This window comes from Amphiura filiformis, chromosome 4 (genome assembly GCF_039555335.1).
Source record: "Amphiura filiformis chromosome 4, Afil_fr2py, whole genome shotgun sequence".
NCBI lineage: Eukaryota > Metazoa > Echinodermata > Ophiuroidea > Amphilepidida > Amphiuridae > Amphiura > Amphiura filiformis.
In genome coordinates, this window is record NC_092631.1 from 5,185,156 (window position 1) to 5,205,970 (window position 20,815).

At 34.3% G+C, this 20,815-nt stretch overlaps 1 protein-coding gene across 1 annotated transcript in view; it reads left to right on the forward strand.

The window, feature by feature from the left end:
* Positions 1-686: 686 nt before the first annotated feature.
* Positions 687-20,815, forward strand: part of LOC140150496 (secernin-2-like) — a 44,413-nt gene continuing 24,284 nt past the window's right edge. The window contains exons 1-2 of the mRNA XM_072172518.1: positions 687-774; positions 4,774-4,974. Of these exons, the coding sequence (XP_072028619.1) occupies positions 4,819-4,974 (156 nt within the window). The 5' untranslated portion in view covers positions 687-774; positions 4,774-4,818. The remainder of the gene's footprint in view (positions 775-4,773; positions 4,975-20,815) is intronic.

Sequence of the window (20,815 nt, forward strand, 5' to 3'; positions counted from 1 at the left end):
GCATATTTATGTTGCTTGCAACATGCTGGTAGATAAAAGGAACTATGGATGTCCTCAGTTGCTCTGCTATTTTTCATGTGTGCATCCTCATTTGCAGATCCTTAGAAAGCACACACGCTCATCCCTCGCATGCACACACAGCCTTTCTCTTCCATCACTACACTCATTCCACACTATAAAAAAAACGAGGAAAAAAGGAGGACCTATACCGTGGACCCATCAGACTTTTCACCATCCGGCTGAGACATAATCCTGCACTGGCAAATGAGACATGGTCTTATATTTATATTTACTTTGCTTGCAACATGCTGGTAGATAGAGAGAACTGTGGATGTCCTCAGTTGCAGGGTGTCCTCAGTTGCTTTGTTATTTGTTATGTGTGCATCCTCAGTTGCAGATATTATAGAAAGCACACATGCTCACCCCTCACACACACACACAGCCTTTCTCCTCCATCACTATCACTCATTCCACACTACATTAACTCACACACAATTTTTCTCAGCTTTATTACATGTAGTATATTAGCTAGTTGACATTCAACTGTTTATGCAGACACATTACAAGCCAAGGCAAGTGTGCCCTTGTCACCATCGTCTTTCATATCCATCTCCCTGAATGAGCGAGCAAACTTGCTCTTGGCTCAACCACACAGCAAGCCAACTTAGCTACCTGCATATATGCACCATTCTATGTGATTATTTATCCCTTGCCACCTGTATGTAACAGGCTATGCAACTGAGGTGTGTTTTTTAACAGAGCACAGAATAAAATGTGAGTATTTTTGTAACCGATTGCATTTTGGTGTGTTAATTTTCTTGACACATTGCATAGCTTGCTTGAAGTTAATTTGAGTATAGCAAAAGAGGCATGTATGGTTAGGTTTGGTTGAAAAAATCCAGTGCATTCAGTGGGCTTGGCTTGGCAACAGCTGTGCTGTGAGTCAGTGTATAGTCTAGCGCAGTGCCGCAGTGTGTCTATGATGTGTTGCAGGCTTTATTGTATAACATATGGAACATATGTAGACGGTAGTCATTAGCTTACTGTTGCTTGAGAGGAATAATTCATTGATAAATTTGTTACTTGTCATCATGCTATTCCTTTCGGAAGTTATACAGTGAATCTGTGTTTAGAATCTGTGCGTGTAGGGTAAGTGGTTCTATTGGATTATATCTTGGTAATGCAATTTGTTATCAATCTTGTAATACCAATATATACTGCTAGGCAATAATATTAATATGTGGATGTGTGGGTGCTTTGCTATGTATGTATGATATCATTGCTCATCTAAATACTGTCAAAGTAGACATTTTCGTGCGATCAATTTTTTTTGCGGTTTAACAATTTTGAACCGTTTCACTTGATGTTTTGATTTTTGATTCTAAGCTTCCTTACATTGGCCTTTACACAAAAGGAATGTTGGTATTTTTGCGGTAGATGCTTGTCATTATAACATTAAAAGCACAAATATAAATGTAGCTTGCTCAAAAATTGCCACTCTTACAGTACCATCCCAATGTCAAAAAGGGATTGAAACATCAATTGATGAATTGTCAAATTTTCTGATATAATTCCAAAGGATGTTCAATTTTAGATACCATATATTCGTTCCATTAACCGCCCACAGTGCTTAACAAAATCAAGGTGGGTGCTTATTTTTTATATTGTCTACACAATTGCATGTTACATGCAATTGTGTAGACAATATTCACAGCATGTACATAAAAAAGGGCAAAAGTGTGGATTTTATGTGTAGATGAATCATGCACATATTAATGATGGAGGATCATTGTGTAGTTGGATCCTGTTCATAATGATGGAGAATCATGCGTATAGTCGCTGGGTAACCATGGGCACTTATAGGGGCATTGGCAGTAAATTGTAAATGTGGTACCAGAAATTCCATCCATGCATCTATTTCATATTTCTGCCTGTGATTATTTGGTGAATAGTTTAATTTTGCCCATTTTGGAAGTAGGGTTAATTTTAAATTAATAGTAGTAGGATTAATTTGAAATTCATAAAATAATCCGTAAAATATGTGTATAATCAGGCCCGTACGCGCGGGGGGTGCGACCGCACCTCCCCAAATTTGCAAAAGTGTACAAAAAGTCCCAAAATTGAAGAATTTGCGAGCGAAGCGAGCAAAAAAAATCAGGTTTTTACGTTTTTTTGGTCAAAAAAGGTCTAAATTTGGGAGGAAAAGTCCACTTTTCACAAAATCGCCCCCCCTTTGGAAAAAAAAGTCCACTTTTTCAAAATCAGCACCCCCCAAAAAAAATCCTGCATGCACGGGCCTGTGTATAATAATAATAAAAATAATAGTGTAAAATATATCTACAATACAAACATATTTCAAAGGATTTGTGAATCTTTCACATGCATAAAATGGTATATTTATAAATATTTTAAAAAGTTTATAAGTACAATGGTAAGAATATTTTCATGAGGTGAAATGGATGTTCCATGCAACAAGGCTTTGCCGAGTTGAATGGAATAGTTCATATTTCACAGACTGAATATCTGACACGATCTGATCCATGGAGGCCAACGGAGGCATTTTTGAAAATTGAGTTACTAATAATTATTACCTTTTACATTAGTCTATCATATACTGAAAACTCCAAAGGTCTAGCTTACTTGGTTCTAAAATTAGGGTAGGTCGGTCGGCAATTTTTTTTTACACACACATTTTAAGCTTTACATTGCGTACGATAAATGCCATGGAACTTTTTCTTCTTATTTTTCTAATTTCAATTTTTTTTTTTATTTTTGAACAATAAGAAAGAAAGTCTTGGATCAGGCCTTTTTTAGGGTCGGTCGGGTTAAAGCCAATCAAACAATTTTATTTTTTAGGCCTGAGTTATAAAACAAAATAAAAAGTTTTCCAAAGAACAATGTTTAGCAGATCTATATCACATCTTTGCTTTTATGCCATTTTCCCCTAAATATTTGGGGGGTGGGGGTGGGGAGGGGGGCTATTCACCCCTAGCTCCCCCTAGTTATGCCACTGGTTACTTTGCAACTGAATACAAAATTCCACACTAATAGTGACACAAAAAGCATATGGAGGTGTTTGCATTAGCTTTAACTCAGATCAATATTAGAAACCAAAGATGTTGGTTTCATCTCATATGATGCTACTTGTAAGGCAGAGGGATTGTCAAGTTGATCTTGACCAGAGGGCTGCAAATACTGTTGAGAGGCTCCTAGCTCTGACCGCAGACTGTCTTACTGACCCGTACTGACCATCAGAGACAGGTAATAATATATGTGGCTAGAGTTTGTGACTCGATTCTTATCTCGCAAAAACAAAATCTTGCAGAAAGATACATATAAAGTTGACCCAAAGTGATGTAGAGTGTTATGTTGTCAAATAACCTTTTTTTTTTAAGTTTAACATTTTCAAATTTATTGTTATAAAATGTAAAACACACAAATATCTAGAAGGAGAATTACAAAGAGAATGTGTCTGGAATTTCAGGAGATGTGTGTGGTTCTTAAAATTGGTTCAAAAACCTTAAATATACTGTATAAGGGTACTTGGTACTATAGTATTTCATCTGTAATATTTTGACATGTAACTAAGAACCTTGGGACTTAAGGGCTGGGGTATGAACGTTTGGACAGTATTTATTGTGGGACATTAGAGCACATCAGACATATCAATTGCATTCTGAATACTGAAGAATGGCCTTCTGATATCAAATAATTTTGATTTTTGAAATTGCAATGTAATACACATTTTATGGCAAATGATTAAAAATTGATATTTTTGATATTTAACAGTACTAAAGTAAACTTTATAAATCTGATGATTTATACTTAAAGTGTATGTAGGTGGGATGAAAAGCCGACGATCAATTGAAAATGTTGACCTTTTCATTATTGAAGATATGGATTTTTTTCCCAAAACACCAAAAAAAAATTGGGTCTTTTGGGAAAAAAATCCATATCTTCAATATGAAAGGTCAAAATTTTCAATTGATCGTCGGCTTTTCCTCCCAGCTACATACACTTTAAGAATATATCATTAGATTTATAAAATTACTTCGAGGACTGTTATATATCAAAAATGTGAAAAACATCAAATTTTAATCATTTGTCATAAAATTTGTACTATATCGTGAATTTCAAAAATGAAAATTATTTGATATCAGAAAGACATTCTTCGTATTCAGAATGCAATTCGATATGTCTGATGTGCTCTCATGTCCCACAAAAATACTGTCGAAATGCTCAAAACGCTCATTCCAGATCCCTTAACTGGATTAAAAAATTTATATATGAACATTTTACTTTCATGAGGTGTTCATCAGAATTTTTGAACATCATTTGTAACTTGACTTTCATATGGGCATTAATCTGTTCCCCACTCTGTGGCTGAGTGAGCCACATTTTATTCTTTTCATCCCCTTTTTGGCAATACAGATTATGTCCCTCACCTCCTGTATTTTCAAGATAAATTAAAGCTGCTGGTTATGGGTGTCCTTTTCATGAGAATTAGATGAAAATGTAAGCTAAAAATGTGTCTTAGAATACCAAAATGTCTCAATATATCCTGATGGTGTTTTGATCATTTTGCATGAACAACAACAACTGCACAACTCGTAAAGATCTCTTTAGCTGTATGAGAATTTTGCAAGAAAGAAACATGTAGAAGAAAGTCCCAAACTTTTTTCTGCATCCACAAAATTAATAACAGATTAATTGATTTTTCTCACTCTCTCTCTCTCTCTCTCTCTCTCTCTTTCTCTCTCTGCTTCTTTCTAGTATTTTGATGTGTAGACGGACTAGACAAACTACTCAGCTGTAACCATGGCAACCTTCCCTGGTGATGCGTTTGTTGCACTGCCTCCATCTTCAGTGAGAGGACATACTATTTTTGGTAAAAATTCTGGTCGACCAGCCAATGAAGTGCAGGAAGTGGTTTATATAGCAGCATCAGAATATCCATCTGGTAGCAAAGTTAAGGTATGTAGGATGTACTTCGATGGTGACATGTAAAAAAAATAATGCAAGGTGTAGCTAGAACTGCCCACCCAGGGGAGCACTTAACACAAATGGCCATACGTTTCATGTTCCTGCGGAAAGACCCCCCTCCCCCTTTTTTTTGTTGGATTTTGCGACTCCAAAAGGCCTGCTAAATTTGACCAAAATAAATCTCTGATTAAGACCCTTGATTGTGATAAATCAGCTTTAAAGGACCCTTAAATTGTTCATTCCTTTTTCTGGGGTTTTTTTTCAGGCAATTTTCAACCAAAAAGTCAAGAAAGACTCAAGTGGTGTTTCGGTTTATAGTACATGATTTTATCAGTTTCAGGATGTGAACAGTTATTGTGTTGAATCACAGTTCTTGTTTCTGCATGTTGTAGTTTTTGTGAATTTAAATGACCCTTTTATCACGGATATTATTTCTTGTCAGAGATGTTTTGTGTATTTTATTGCTGAATAGTGCAATTGAATAGTAAATGATACATGCATCTGTTACTTTAACTGCACATTCAACAAGACCAGGTGTTTTTTAAATGTCAATTCCATTATTTAGACAGTAAATGGCATGGGATTTAAAAACTACAACAACAAACATGCAAACAAAAAAACATACTTATGTAGCTTTAAAATCACGAGGTAGTCATCAGCAAATATTTTTCATTATCATAATCTGATAATCTGATAAAGGTCTTTTTTGATGTTGTTGTTTTTGCAACATGCTTTGCAATGTCAAAAGAAATTGTTGGCGATTATTGTGCGAATATAATAAAACCAAAGGAGAAAAAGATTTCGGGGAAAAGAGAAGAGGACATGCAAAATTATTTTAATAATTTGTTTGTAAAATTAAATTGAAATTTTAAATCGAATTGAATGTTTGGGATCTTTGTGTTCTACCTGGCTAAACAAGAGCTAACAAGTAACAATTGGAAATTAAAAAAAGAATCAATTCTCCATTGATTTCCTGCAATTTTCTGGACATGGGACTAAGGTATTGTACATGATCTTGCATTTTATTTCCCCCATCAATACAACTAGCTTTTCCCTTGAGTCAAATGTACACAAAAGATGTATTAAAATTCAGCATATGAAGCCATTAAGTCCATTCAATTGTAAAGAATAAATTATCATGTATAAATTCTGGGATTAATTTTACCTATAATTTTTTGTCCTCCATAGACTTGTTGTATTTAAAAAAAATAAATAAAATAGTGCTTAAAATATAAATATTGCTGCAGCTTTTTAACTTATCTTCATAAGGCCAAAAAAAAGTTTTGTTTCCTGTAGCGCGCATTACGTTTTTGACAGCTTATTTTGCGCATTAGAATTAGAAGTGAAAAAGAAAAAAAAACAGAAAAATCACAAAAAATAATATCAAACTTACTGGAGTAAACATTTACACATTACACATTAGGCCATATAAAATTAATATTTTGGTTCTCGTCCAGAGGATTTTCATGAATTGATGAGGGAGGGAGGTGTTTTTTTTGTTTTTTTTTTTCAATGTAAAATCAGCACTGTCAGTAGTTTTCGGTCTTTTCCAACAGTGCTCGAGGAAACGATGCGGTTTTTTTTTTTTTTCAAATGTGAGATTTTAAGGGATAAACCCCCTAGAGTACCACAAAAAGACTTGGAAGTGATCCTTGTTCTCTAATAAACTTATTTATATGTATGAAAAATTCATAAATCATCCCAAAGTCTAAAATAATTTAAAAATCTTAAAAAAGAAAAAATCTGACAAAGCCCAGAAATTGAGGAGGGAGGGGATGAGAACCAAAACATTAACTTTATACGGCCCAACAAACGAACATAGTAAAAAACTACTGGAGAAAACTTCGCACATTTTTTAAATACCTTTTTAATCTACATGTTGAAAGGAGATCATTGATATTTTTGAATATGTAGAAATGTGATTTTTTGTGTGTGTGTGTCAGAGAGACCCATTGTAAATTCCCATTCCAATTTGCCGCAAAAAATTTCATTTGAAGACATGGATTATAAAAAAAATAAATATACCGGTAAATAAAAAATTGCATTTGACTTTTTTGACCTGCTACAGGAAACAAACATGTTTTTTTTCCTTATAAATACTTTGTTCATTTAATTCCACTAAACAAAACAAATAATGAACATTGTGAAAATTGATCCGAAAGAGAGCATGAACAGCTGAATAATGCTGCACTCTAATGAGAATATTTGAATAAATTTACACCAAATTATTTTGCTGGCTTGCTCCTCATTTTCCTCTTGAATAATATTTTATAATGTTGTAAATTCACATTATGATTTTTTTCAGGGACTCTCTGTATTTTTTTATCCTCCCTATACTTTTAGACTTGATGCATTTTTAGAAACAATAAAATAGTGCTCATATAATTTAGTTAACATTTTTTTGCATGTTCCTCTTAATTTATATATTAATGTTCTGATGGCATAACTGTCGATATGTAGAGTTGTAGACACAATATTTTTGTGTTAGTGCAAAAATGTTGAATCAGCATTTTTTGCCATTTTACAGGAGAAGCATTTTTGCGTTTCAATTTGCTTACCTATAAATTGATTGTTTGTCACATCTTAATTATACAAATTTAATTAATTGCTTCTAACACTTGTAATTAAAATGTGTGCATTTTTTCCTATTTTTTCATAATTCATTTAAAACAACTCAATTTTGCCCAAAATGTCACTTACAATGCTTATGCACTGACCCGACCAGAGCTGTTTGCAAAAGTATACAAAAGGTCCCAAAATCTTTTTTAAAGCTTTTTCCAAATCAGCACCCCCGCCCCCCACAAAAAATCCTGACTACGGGCCTAGACCTGACAATTACTTAGTTTACTTAATTCAAGGCTTTGTTTTCTATTTCAATTGTTTAGACCCCAGGTAGCTCTACATTTTATTAGCGTGTTAGCGTGTATTGTAATTTGTTCAGTTAAGGAGAGTGGGGTAGCAGGAATCCACATGTTTCCTGTTTTAGCCATTTAACTCTAAAAGTGCTGTGCATCCGTAAATGTTATTACGTTGCATATAAAGGAAATTAGTCAAGGAAACCAATAATTGCACACAAATATTTCCTTAGGCCTTAGGCCTGAATTATAAACGCCAATAATATGTCCAAACAAATGCTTTAAGCTTTTTCCTCCTGAGAAAAAACATGCACATGAGGGCGGAAATGACACCCCTTATATCAAGCTTTGGGATCTCCTTTAATAGATCCCATACACTTCCTTGTGTGACAGCTTTATTTGTCTCAATGAATAGGTGAGTGCAAAAAACCAATAGGTCATGCTACCCTCTGACCTGCCTTAAATCATATCTTCTGCAAATTAAGTAGGAAAGCAATTAGTCATTCTCCTGACTGGTAATTGAGAGAAAATTAATTCTCAGTACCATATTGAATGGACATATTTTTGCTGTAAGAGCACATTGAACCCTGTAAGGAAGTAAATGTGGAATATTTTACACAAGCATGTATAATAATATACCGTATCTTAGATATTTAATTCATATTCAGACACATAAATGAATAGTCCCTGAGAGCCTTTCTTACATGGTTTCTGATTGGTCATTCAATTATCCAATATATTCATCTGAGTGGCAGATTGAAATACAGCTTCTAAATAGGCTCTATAGATATCCTTTTCAGCGTTACCAGTCTACCACCATTCTTACCATGTTGCTGATTGGCTCAATAAATCATAATAATCTTCCTGTAACCAATCAGCAGGTAGTATGTATTTCTTAGATATATCTAATTCATCTTCAGACACACAAGTGAACAACCCCTGAGAGGATTTCTTACATGGTTTCTGATTGGTCAATTATCTAATATATATCTTAGTAGCTGATTGAAATACAGCTTCTACAAGCTAACATTTTTAACCCTACCACCATTCTCAGTGGCGTGTCGGGGGGGGGGGGGGCCTTTAGGGGCTGAAGCCCCCCCCACTTTGTTAAAAATCATTTAAATCGTCCGTTTTGGGGTGATTTTAGCCATTAAGCCCCCCGCATAACTCTGAAAGCCCCTCTGACCCCCCTGCAGGAACAGATCCTGGACATGTCGGTGATTCTTATCATTTTGCTGATTGGCTCAATAAATCATAATAATCTTCCTGTAACCAATCAGCAGGTAAATATGTGCATCTCATCTGTTCATGATTTTAAACTGCGATTGAGACATATCACATTGAATAGTCTCTTTCATCTCAATTGGTTTGTTATCAATACTGAGACATAATTGAATTACCAGATGTAGACATTCACCCTGGATTGATTCTGTGTACGGTATGGATAATTAATGCTGGATCTGTGTTATCTGCATGTATCAATTACGAGTAGTTAAAACAATTAAAACCTCTTGAGGTTAATCAATATTTCATATAGTCAGCGATAACTATATTATAGGGTCTGTGGACTATATTAAGGCAGATATTTCCTTGCGGGATGGCTTCCAGCTCGTAAATTATTCATGTTTCCTGCCAACAATAATACGGCGTGTTAACAATTTAGACAAGCAGTTTTCAGCCATTTTGTGTCAAAATTAGCAATTGAAGTTCTTGAGGATAATCTTTTTAGTGGATGGCTTCTTGGACTCCTGCAAAACCAATTGCCCTCTCGTCCAAAATTTGAACCCTGTCCGAATCTGTGCAGTGGGTGGAGCTTGTGGCATGTTCCTTAATGGGGACGATGAAATTTCCTGGGTTCAACCAGCAATATTATATTTATATTTTCAAAATTCAAAATTACAATGATATGTCTGTGGTGTCCAGTCCAGTATTGATAGCATCATATACTACATGATACTTATACATGTAGCAACAACAATCTTCAGAGCAGTAACATCCGCTGAAGACGCCGGTTGACCCGGTGAAAGAGCTCCGGTGAGTGTACCAAATTTGAGTAGCATAGAAGTATTATTTTGCGTTCTATCATATAACACGTCTTGCTGACTCTGGTGTCAGAATTGTCGCGGGCTATCATTTTAGTGGCTGTGATGGTGATTTGGCCTAAGGGCTCACCTTCCATTTTCTAGCATTACTTGGATACAATGCATGTCGGCATAGGTTTCTGTATCATGTATTATTCATTATTTTCAGTGATTAGTGTGTGTTGCTTCATTTGCTTGGGTCGTTGCTTTTTACATGTACACGGGTGAAATTTACTGAAACAGGTGATCAATTTGAAACTAATTAATCATTCATTATCAATTAATTATCAGATTCAGTTCTTGTCAGCAGGTTTCCCCCATCATTGGCGATCAAAATTTTGATCGCTGCGACCATTTTTTGATTGTTACAATCATTATTTGATTGTTGCTTTTTCATAAGGGCTGTATGTATTAGTCATTATTTTTAGTGATTTAGTGTGTGTTGCCTTACTTGCATGGGTAATTCTATTAAATTAAATGAGTGATTGAAACAAGTGAACAATTGGAGAATAATTATTAATCATTCATTAGCCAGCAATATACAGTCCTTGTTAGCAGGTTTCTTTATGTATTATTCATTATTATATGTGCTGTCTTATTTACATGGGTAACTCTACTGAACAATTTGAGACTAATTAATCCTTCATTATACAATTATCAGATACAGTAATTGTCAGCAAGTTTCTCTATGTACATGTATTATTCATTATTTTTAGTGATTTAGTGTGTTTTGTATTATTTGCCTGGCTAATAATTCTAATTTACATGTAAACTGGTGATTGAAACAAGTGAACAATTGAGACTAATTAATCATTCATTAGACAATTCTTGGTAGGAAGGTTTCTGTCTCATGTATTATTCATTTATAATAAATTGATGATTTGTAACCTGGTGGTCCGTTCAGAATGAGTGTCTGATAGAAATTGTCATTTTCTTAGTGATAGGCTCTAATTGGGAGATGTTTTTGATATAAATTGGGTCATCTTAATTTGACTCAAAGCTCGACCTTCAGAAATGCATTTTCCTTTTTTGTTCCCTTAATATATTTATTTTTTTAATTTATCTGGACTCACTTTGGGCCAAGTTTGCCAGAAAAGCATGTACATTGAAAATTGTATATTGCCACAAAACTTAGCTACATACATGTACAAAGAAATTGACCTCAACCTTTTTTGTTTGTTTTGAAAAAATAAGCAATGTGAATTAGACTTGCGATGTTTTTCTTTTCAACAAATCATAAATGTGCACAATTTTACTTGATGCGAGCACAAGATTTGAGTCAATCTTATTTTTATTAAAATGCCCTCTCCTGCTTAGCCATTTATTTAGCAGTTAAAGCCATATTATAACATTTCTTTAAAAATAGATTAGTATTAATTTTCAATAAAATATTAGCATTTACTGTCAGATATGTCCCTTTTAATTTTGAGCCGAACAAGTGAGGTAAAGCAAAGAAAATCAGAATTTACAACTAGCGCCAATGCATGTCACACGGCGGTTGTAATATGGCACGCCCTCTGGGTGTGTGTGTGTGTCCCATGCGCCGTGTAAACGTAGTACTGTGTTGACATTGCATACGCGTTCGACTAATATTTCTATCGTAATAATAAAACGCTGATTCAGGCGGTTTATTCAAAATCTCGGATTTTGACAAAACTACAGCACCTAAAGTCTTGATTTTTGCAGAGAATCTTTGTTTACTAAAGTACATTACAATCGTGTAAAAACCTGAATTAAAAATTTTTTTGAGGGCGTTCTCCTCAGCAAATGTTATAATATGGCTTTAAGCGAACATATCAAAAGACCTCCCTCTCCCCATCTTGAAAAAAAACAAAAACAGAAGTGGGTCAAAAATATATTTCAAGTGCACACAAGAAATATAATCAACATTTTTATCTCCTCCTTCTCTAACGATACCAGTTTGTTTGTTTTACTTAGGGCATCATTGATTCTTTGGTTTATTCTTTAAATGCATAATTAGTTTTATCAATTGAAGGTCAGTAGCTGTGGTTTTGTAAATTAATAATAAGCGGGAGAATTTCTCTTTGGATAATTTCTGCATTGGTAGTTCATGTACTAATCATTTTATAGCATGCACTGTGCAGCAATCACATCAGTTCATATGGTTAGTTGCATGAGATAATAATATGAAGTAGTGATATGCCGATATCTCTTAGGAGTTGTGTTTGTTTGCGTTGATGAGAGCTGTATCTATGTTAATCTGCGAGTAAAGTGGGAATCAATTGCATAATCTTGATTTATTATAATTGTAAATAACAGATATTTTCTGTGATAAATACATCAATGATACAATGATTGCAACTACCGTATTCATTCCAATAAGCGCCCAGGGCGCTTAACAAAGTCATTTTGGGTGGGCGCTTATTTTCTTACCTGGCTTACCTAATTTTTTGTGAGGGGCGATTATTAGAGATGAATTTATGTATGTTATAAAAGGGTCCTGAGACATTCTAGTAGCTTTTCTGATGTCGAAAATGTATTGCAAGTTTACACCGGATGTGTAGTCCTCCAGCTATTTCACTATATCAACATCTATCCGTCACTTCAACATTAATGGTACCCTTTAGCAAATTGAATATACCCTGGGTGGGCGCTTATTGGGGCTTGGGCGCTTATTGGAATGAATACGGTATTTTTCAAAGAAGATTTTGAGCAGACAAGACTGAAAAATCAAAAATGCGACATAAAATTCATCTAATTTTTGTGTTCGTGTCTTAATTTTACAGATGTAAACATACAAGTTCTGGACAATTTTTAATCAGGGTTTATTTGTTGTATTTGGAAGAAGCAGGTTTATTTGTTGTATTTGGAAGAAGCAGGCTTTTCAATAAACATCAAAACTGATGGGTACCCATCATTTTGATCATATGTGATGCAATCAAGCAAAATCAGTCAGAACTCGGAAATATTGATTTTGAGATATCATAAATATAGCCAAACAAAGGAAATATTTCTTTTTGTTTCCTATTGTTTTGGTAACTCTTTAATTGCTCATATCTTTGGAATTGGTTGTTTAATTTCAATGGGGTTTTCTGCAAAATGTAGCTTTGTAAATGTTTGTTACTATCCATAAAAGAAACTGAAAATTTAATATTTCTTGAGTTCCGACTGATTTTGCTTGATCGCGTCACATATATAATGTGCATAGATTTGTCTGCAAGAACATTTTAAACATCTGCAAAACATACTAGTACATGTTTTGGCATCAATATACATCATTTAGGAGAGACTCGTCCACACATTCACATGAAAATCGTTTGTCCAAAACTAGAAGCTCCTTGCCTTGTTCCCAGGTATGTGCATATGTGTGGGTGGCCAAGGCACCTGTGTTATGCCAAACTTATAATCTTCAGGTGAGAATTATATTCCTCTTTTAAGACCCATGGGTTTGGTACTGTGATCAGAACCTCATTTCATTTCAACCCTTAGATATGTTCAAGTGAGCTTGAACTTCCAGAAAGGATAAAGCTTTAGATTAAGAATTGAAACTTGTGGTTGATCACAAAATGTTTTGCTTGTGTGAGTGCCAGGTGGCACCCCTCCCCGGCACTTGAGCTTCACATTGTACACATGCGTGACTAGAGTATAGAGGTTTTAGAATCACCCTTACATCAGGTTTTGATAAAATAAACCCTTAAAGTCCATTTTTTTGTTTTATAAGTTTCTAATATTTATGTTTTGGTGATGTTCCCGATGCAAAATATGCCAGGAAAACATGCGTTGTGAAATAGTGGGATCATTAAAATGACCCTTAAATGCATTAACTAGAAGTTTAAAACAACCTGTTTTCTTGAAAACAGGGGTTTGTGACCCCAAAACGAGATTCGGGCGATTCACATTCATTCTCTGAAAAGGACCCTTAATTTGTGTTTTTTCTGGTCACGCATATGTACACTGTGAAACTCGAGTGACACCTACCACTCTCTACATGTCAGATTTATAACACTACTTGATGTGTAGCCTTCACAGCAAGCCCACTACCTCGGCCCATGGAGGTAGTAGAGACTACCTCCATGCTCGGCCTACCGCCACACAATAAATGTGATCACAAAGTGAAACATGGCTGCTCTACACAAAAATCTTAAGGCTGTTTTTTTTGTAAGGGTAACCCCACAGCATGAATCACCTTTACTGACCCTCTAAGGTTTCAAACAACAGCAATATGAACATGGCTTGTTTAATTCAAAACTTGAAATTCCTTGCCCTGTTGCCAGGTATGTTTGAGTGTGGATGGCCAGGGCATGTGTGCTGTAAACTAATGCATATAATATAGGTGAGAATGATATAAATTTTAGCACCCGGCCATAGAAGTCTATTATATAGATGTATTACAAAATCCCAGTCTATTAAAACCAGAGAGATACAAAGAAGTGCACCTTTGAAGTAAAAATATCACAAAAAGTCAAGTTCTTTGCTTTTCAAAGGCAACTCAAACATTTGAGAATGTGTATTTTAATATAGGCCTATATAGAAAAATATGTTAAAAAAGACAGAAAGAAAATATGCCTTCAGTCCTTTTTATCAATTATTCTATTTAAATACATGTAATATGTTAATGTATGGTGCATAATATTCACAGGCGATATTTACAGCTGTTATTCTGAATTAATTTTTCTCAGTAAAAGCAATTTTACTGTGACATTTCATTCAAGCACTCCCTTATGCACTAAAATCCTCCTCGCAACTGCTTCCTCAATAAAGCTATTTTAATAGATGTACAACTAGTAAAAAGACATAGTTAATTAGTGTGTACACCCAAGGTCAAATTTTGGACTATAAATGTTAAGTATGGTAATGTAAGGTTCAAATTTTGATGTTGATATCAAATCATGGCAAGAAGTTGTTTGTAATCAGCAGAAGATAGCTGAGTTGTTTCCTCTCCAAAGCCCTTCACGGATTGGCCCCTGAGTTTATTACTGACCTTGTCCACCAATACGTACCCACCAGAGCGCTAAGATCTGCTTCTGAATGTCGTTTGGTAACAACGAATCCATCTACGAAATCGTATGGTGCTAGGTCCTTCTCATTCGCTGCTGCTAATTTATGGAACCAGATTCCAAAAGCAATCCGTCAATCTTCATCTGTCGGCGTTTTCAAGTCCAAGCTCAAGACGCATCTTTTTACCATGTATTTTCATCAGGATCAGTAATGCTGTATTTTTGTGTATCTATTCGCTTTGTGCAATTATTTAAACCCAGCCCACTTACCATCTTTGGGAGCAAAATGCTGTTGCCTTGATCTTGCTGAAGAGTGCACGTGCTAGTAACCTCTCCTCTCCTGGGTTATTTCTCGCCTCATGTGCCGGTCACATTCGCTTAAACCCCATGCTTTATATTATTGTTTATTTGTTACTTTATAATGTGCAATTAACACCCAGCCCAACTTACCATTCAATGGGAGCAAGATGCTGTTGCCTTTATCTTGCTGAGAGTGCACGTGCTAGTAACCTCTCCTCTCCTGGGTTATTTCTCGCCTCATGTGCCGGTCACATTTCGCTTACTTCCATACTTTGTATTATTGTTCATGTATAATGTTATATTGTGCATTTAATAACACCCAGCCCAACTTTTTTTGAGGTTGCTGCTCCTGTACTATTACCATTCAATGGGAGCAAGATGCTGTTGATCTTCGCTGAGAGTGCAAGTGCTGGTAACCTCTCCTCTCCTGGGTTATCATGCTTTTTCATTTGCCGGTCACATCACCAAATGTGTTTTGTATGATATCATATTTTGTATTTTAATTTGTACATTTTATATTACTTGCTACTTGTATTGATTTTAAAAACAATTTGCCTATTCTCATGTTATAGTAATATTATTGTATTTTGTATATATTATCATGTTGTATCATGTGTAAGTTTAAGTTATTTTTGGTAGTTTTTAAGGTTTTGCATTGTTTTATCTGTAAAGCGCCCTGAGGCTTTTCTGCATAGGGCGCTATATTAAATATTTGTTTATTATTATTATTATTATTAACAGTAGTATATAGCAGATGTATTAATGTGCTGTCAGTAGCAGTAGTTAAGCATGTTTAGCTTATACTTATAGAGTTATAAGAGATCAGCAGTTGACAACTGATGAAGTTAAATAATGAGTTATCAGCAGTAGATAGCTGATGAAGTATTATTAGTTATTAGGTGAAGCGGAGGTATGGTACGGGAAATTATCGTGCGCGAAGTGTCATACTGGGTGAAGCCGAAAGCTGAACCCAGTATGACACTGAGCGCACGATAATTTCCCGTACCATACCGACGCTGAACCTAATAACGAATTTATCATACCACTAAGTCATTCTAAATATTGAAATAATTACGTTATTAAACATGTTAATTCCTGCTAAATAGGAAAAATATTACAAAAATAGATGACTGTTCCGCGTATTACAGGTTGCGTGCATTTTACGCGCCCGGTTTGCGCGATTCGCCTTTATACGCGTACCTTGCCGTACATGCGTATCGGCTTGCGAAATACGCTCTCACTGACTAGATATAAAGCGTAAAATACGCACTCACTGACTAGATACGAAAATATATCAAGTTAGCGGTGTTCTTTGATGTTTACCTTTGTGGTATGATAAAATGAGATATTAGACAGCTTGTGAAGTATCAGCATAATCAGTATAATAGCTGATGAAGTAGGGAGATATCAGCCAGCAGTATACAGTTGGTGATGTAATGAGCTATCAGTACCATAGCTGATGAAGTGATGAGATATCAATATAGCTGATTAAGTAATTAGCTATGCAGTAGACAGCTGATGAAGTAAAGATATATCAGTACTATATAGCTGATGAAGTAATGCGCTATCAGCAGTAGGTAGCTGATGAGGTAAAGATTTATCAGCAGTAGACAGCTGATGAAGTAATGATTTATCAGCAGTAGAAACTGTTGAAGTAATGAGTTATCAGCCGTAAACAGCTGTTGAAGTAATGATATATCAGTACTCTAGCTGATGAAGTAATGAGCTATCAGCAGTAGACAGCTGATGAGGTAAAGATTTATCAGCAGTAGAAACTGTTGAAGTAATGAGTTATCAGCCGTAAACAGCTGTTGAAGTAATGATATATCAGTACTCTAGCTGATGAAGTAATGAGCTATCAGCAGTAGACAGCTGATGAGGTAAAGATTTATCAGCAGTAGAAAGCTGTTGAAGTAATGAGCTATCAGCCGTAAACAGCTGATGAAGTAATGATATATCAGTACGGTACTCTAGCTGATGAAGTAATGAGGCAAATGTTTATCACAACTGATGAAGTAAAGGTGTATCAGCAGTAGAAAGCTGATGAAGTAATGAGATATCAGTTGTAAATAGCAGATCAAGTAGTGAGCTAAAAGTATAAGCAGTAAATAGCAGGTACATTAAATACCCTCTGAACACTGAGTATTAGCAATGCAGTGAATGCACCTATAATATGCCTTTGGCAAGCCAATGAAGTAATATTTATAGTCATCTTTTGAATACTATGGTATTAACAAAATGCCTACTTCTTTAGCAATATACCAGTTACAAACAGACTTGTGTGTAGAGTATCAGAAAGCTCATGCTCAAGGTTTTCCATTTTATGAAATGCCACAAGCAGGAGAGAAAAGGTATAAGTTTAACAAATCTGATCAATCTAACATGGAATAGAAACGGCATATAAAATGGCTGTCAATTCAAACTAACTGACCGGAGATTTATTTGCTCATTCATGTTTTCCCAGATCAATATTTTTAACACTATAGGTGACCTCTGCTTGAATGTTTTACCGAGCAGCAGATTTAATTTGGTAAATTTCTCATCATGATGTGAATAGACGAACATTCATCCATTTTTGTTATAGAATTAAAAACACACCTTTCAAAGATTTCAGAAAGATGTAAAAGCAAAAAAAAATCTTGATGCAAAAAATAATTTCTTGCGGTGCTTTTACAATATTCAGTCCCAGAACAACGCCAAATATGGATTAAAAGACCTTTGACCTTGGATGTACAACAGCATGTTATGATCTAATGGGAAACTGTGCACATCAACAAACACCATTTCTATCAAAAGGCAACGTCTGATATAATTTGAAACCACATAAATTACTAGAGTTGGTTCTTCTCTTGGATTTGGACCAAGCTTTAGAATATCGAATGTTGCGTTTTGAAATAAAACAAAGCAGAAATTTATCACCCATTGTAAAAGATATGGCACATGTACCGAATACATGTACATACATTGGCTGACCTTGTGGATTTCCTGGCCCAGCCATGCTAACCACATAAGGAGATTATACGATAAACCTAGTGCAGCTATTGTCATAGCAGGGTATTATTATGTAATACTCCTGATCCATATTTGGCGTTCTCTTGGACTGATATTCCCAGTTTGTTAACCTTTCTAGATGTGAATGACAAGTCTGTTTTATATAAATTAACTGTTCCATGCTATTTTGTTTTTGTACTTTATTAGACATTGAAACAAGTCATTATTATTATTATTATTTTAAAGATATTTTTTTTAATAAAAGAGTTCACCATCGAATTTTAGAACTTGTCACTAGATCCCGAAAGGTATAACTTATAATATTCAAATGCCAATACATTCATTCTGATTAAAAATTGATTTTGTTACCAAATCCCACCAAGTATTATGCACTGCCAAATACTGCATGCATTACAGATGTGTCATTTTGTTTCATGAAAAAAATTAAATATATTTTGATTTAAATCAATGTGATTGTTTTGTGGCAATGTGCAATGTAAAGTAATGGGGAATATGAACCTTTTTATATATATAATTACCTCTGTGGAGAACTATTTATTCAGGTGGTGGTCGCCGTGCATTCTCTAAATTCAGTAAATTTTCATCGCCAACCGTGTAATTGAATGGGATTATTTTGAAATTTTAAAATGCTTGAAATATCACAAACAAATAGGCCTATGTTAATAAATAATATAAATACAAGCTAAAACCATTGGGGTTCGATAATGAAGGCCACAAAACTAACCGAGTATATGGAAAATGCCATACGGCCAGGCAGTTTCACACATTGGCGGCTCTATCATGCCACTCTCCGCCTGTATTTATTTTAAAAAGAAGAAAAAAAATTACAAAATTAATTTAAGAAATTCAAAAGGCAGGTCTTGGATATATCATATTTTGCATCTGAACTTTCATTTTGATATTAAAAAGAAAAATCTGCAGCATATTATGAATAATTGACATTTAAAGAATCAGTCAAGAATGGAAAAAAATTAAAATGTGTGACTTGGAATTGATATTTTTTACAATGAGTAGTAAGGCGACGAAAAAAAATCTGTTTTATGAGCAGATGGACTTTTCAATATATGGTCAGTCGGTCAGGAATTTTTTTTTTTTGAGGCTAAAATGACCCCAAAAGGTTGAAAATTTTGAAAATATTCTGAATTTTTTTCAAAAATTTTCAGTTGAAATCAATAAATTTTGGCCCAAAAATGGCTTATTTTACATGATATTAGCAACAAGAAAAAAATTCTCCCAAAATGCATATTCTGGGTCAGTTGGGCCTGTAAAACAACAGAGTGGTGTTTTTTTTTTGTCGTCTAAGGGGTGAGTTCACATTTATGTACAGTTTAAGATATTGTATTGCGTATTTCTCAACTTTCTAAAGGACAAAAGTCATGCCTCTTTCTTTTTTCATTAAAATATGTTACTTCCCCAGGTTCCATTAAAAAAAACCCTGTATATACAAGGATTCTATGGTCACATTTCTCATGTGGCTACTAATATAAATGGGTGGCAATTTATAATTATGACTGCAAGGCACCAGATGACTAATTGTTGATTACCATGCAACATCAATGTCTACATATTGTGTTTTGTGAAAGCCAATGCCAGGTTTGACATACAATGTTTATTTATAGACATCACATTAACATCAGACTATGTTGTACTGAATGTTTAGTTCAACATTTATGTTAAACTAGCAGGCTTTTATAGGCTTTTTAGATTTATTTTAGTTCAAAAGGATACATTATCTCTATGGAGTGTGTTATTCTTCAAATTACAATATAATGGAACTTGGAAGTAAACTTAAATTTTGTTTTAAACCAAATACTCATTAGATTTTTTTCCTCCTATATTATATGAAAATACTTTTGAACAAGTCACCATACATGTTTTTGAGTTGAAGCCTTTAAAGTTGATATTCCCATTAAAAAAATTAAAAAATTTGGGAATTCTTAATTTCATGGTATTTGACTGTGGGACGAAGTGGACTTTCAAATCATTGAAAGTACTTGTTAAAAAGAGGTTTATTTTTATCAATAAATGACAGTTAAACTATGATAGTCCCTATTCAATCCTGTGTACAGAAGCAAACTAATTGGCACATTACTCAGAATAGCAATTTGACAAAAATATCAAGGTATCATTTTCAAAATTATCCATATCTTGGAAAATATAATTATAAATATAATTTTGGTATCATTTTAAAGCTTATTGTTTAGTGCTTACATTTGTATTCAAATCATGAAATGTCAAAAAATGTGACTTGTTCCTGGTTTTGTCGGAGCGGGTAATATATATTAGCATGTAGGTATTATGGCATTAACTATTATATACACACTACACATTTAAATAATTTTACAAAATATTACATTAATTACTATCTACTTTTGAAGCGTAAATTTATATGTTAAAATTCATATTTACATTCTATAGATAGTGTCAAAATATATACTGGTTATGTGATTGTTAGGAGTACACGTTCATAATGATTTCAGTTACAAATATTTTGTCAATAATGCTGTCTAATGTAGCATTAATATTTGGTGCTGGTACACATGCTGTCTACCGGTGATAGCATATGATGCTATAAAATGTAATTTAATGCTCTCTACTGGTTTTTAGCATTTATGTTATGTTATAT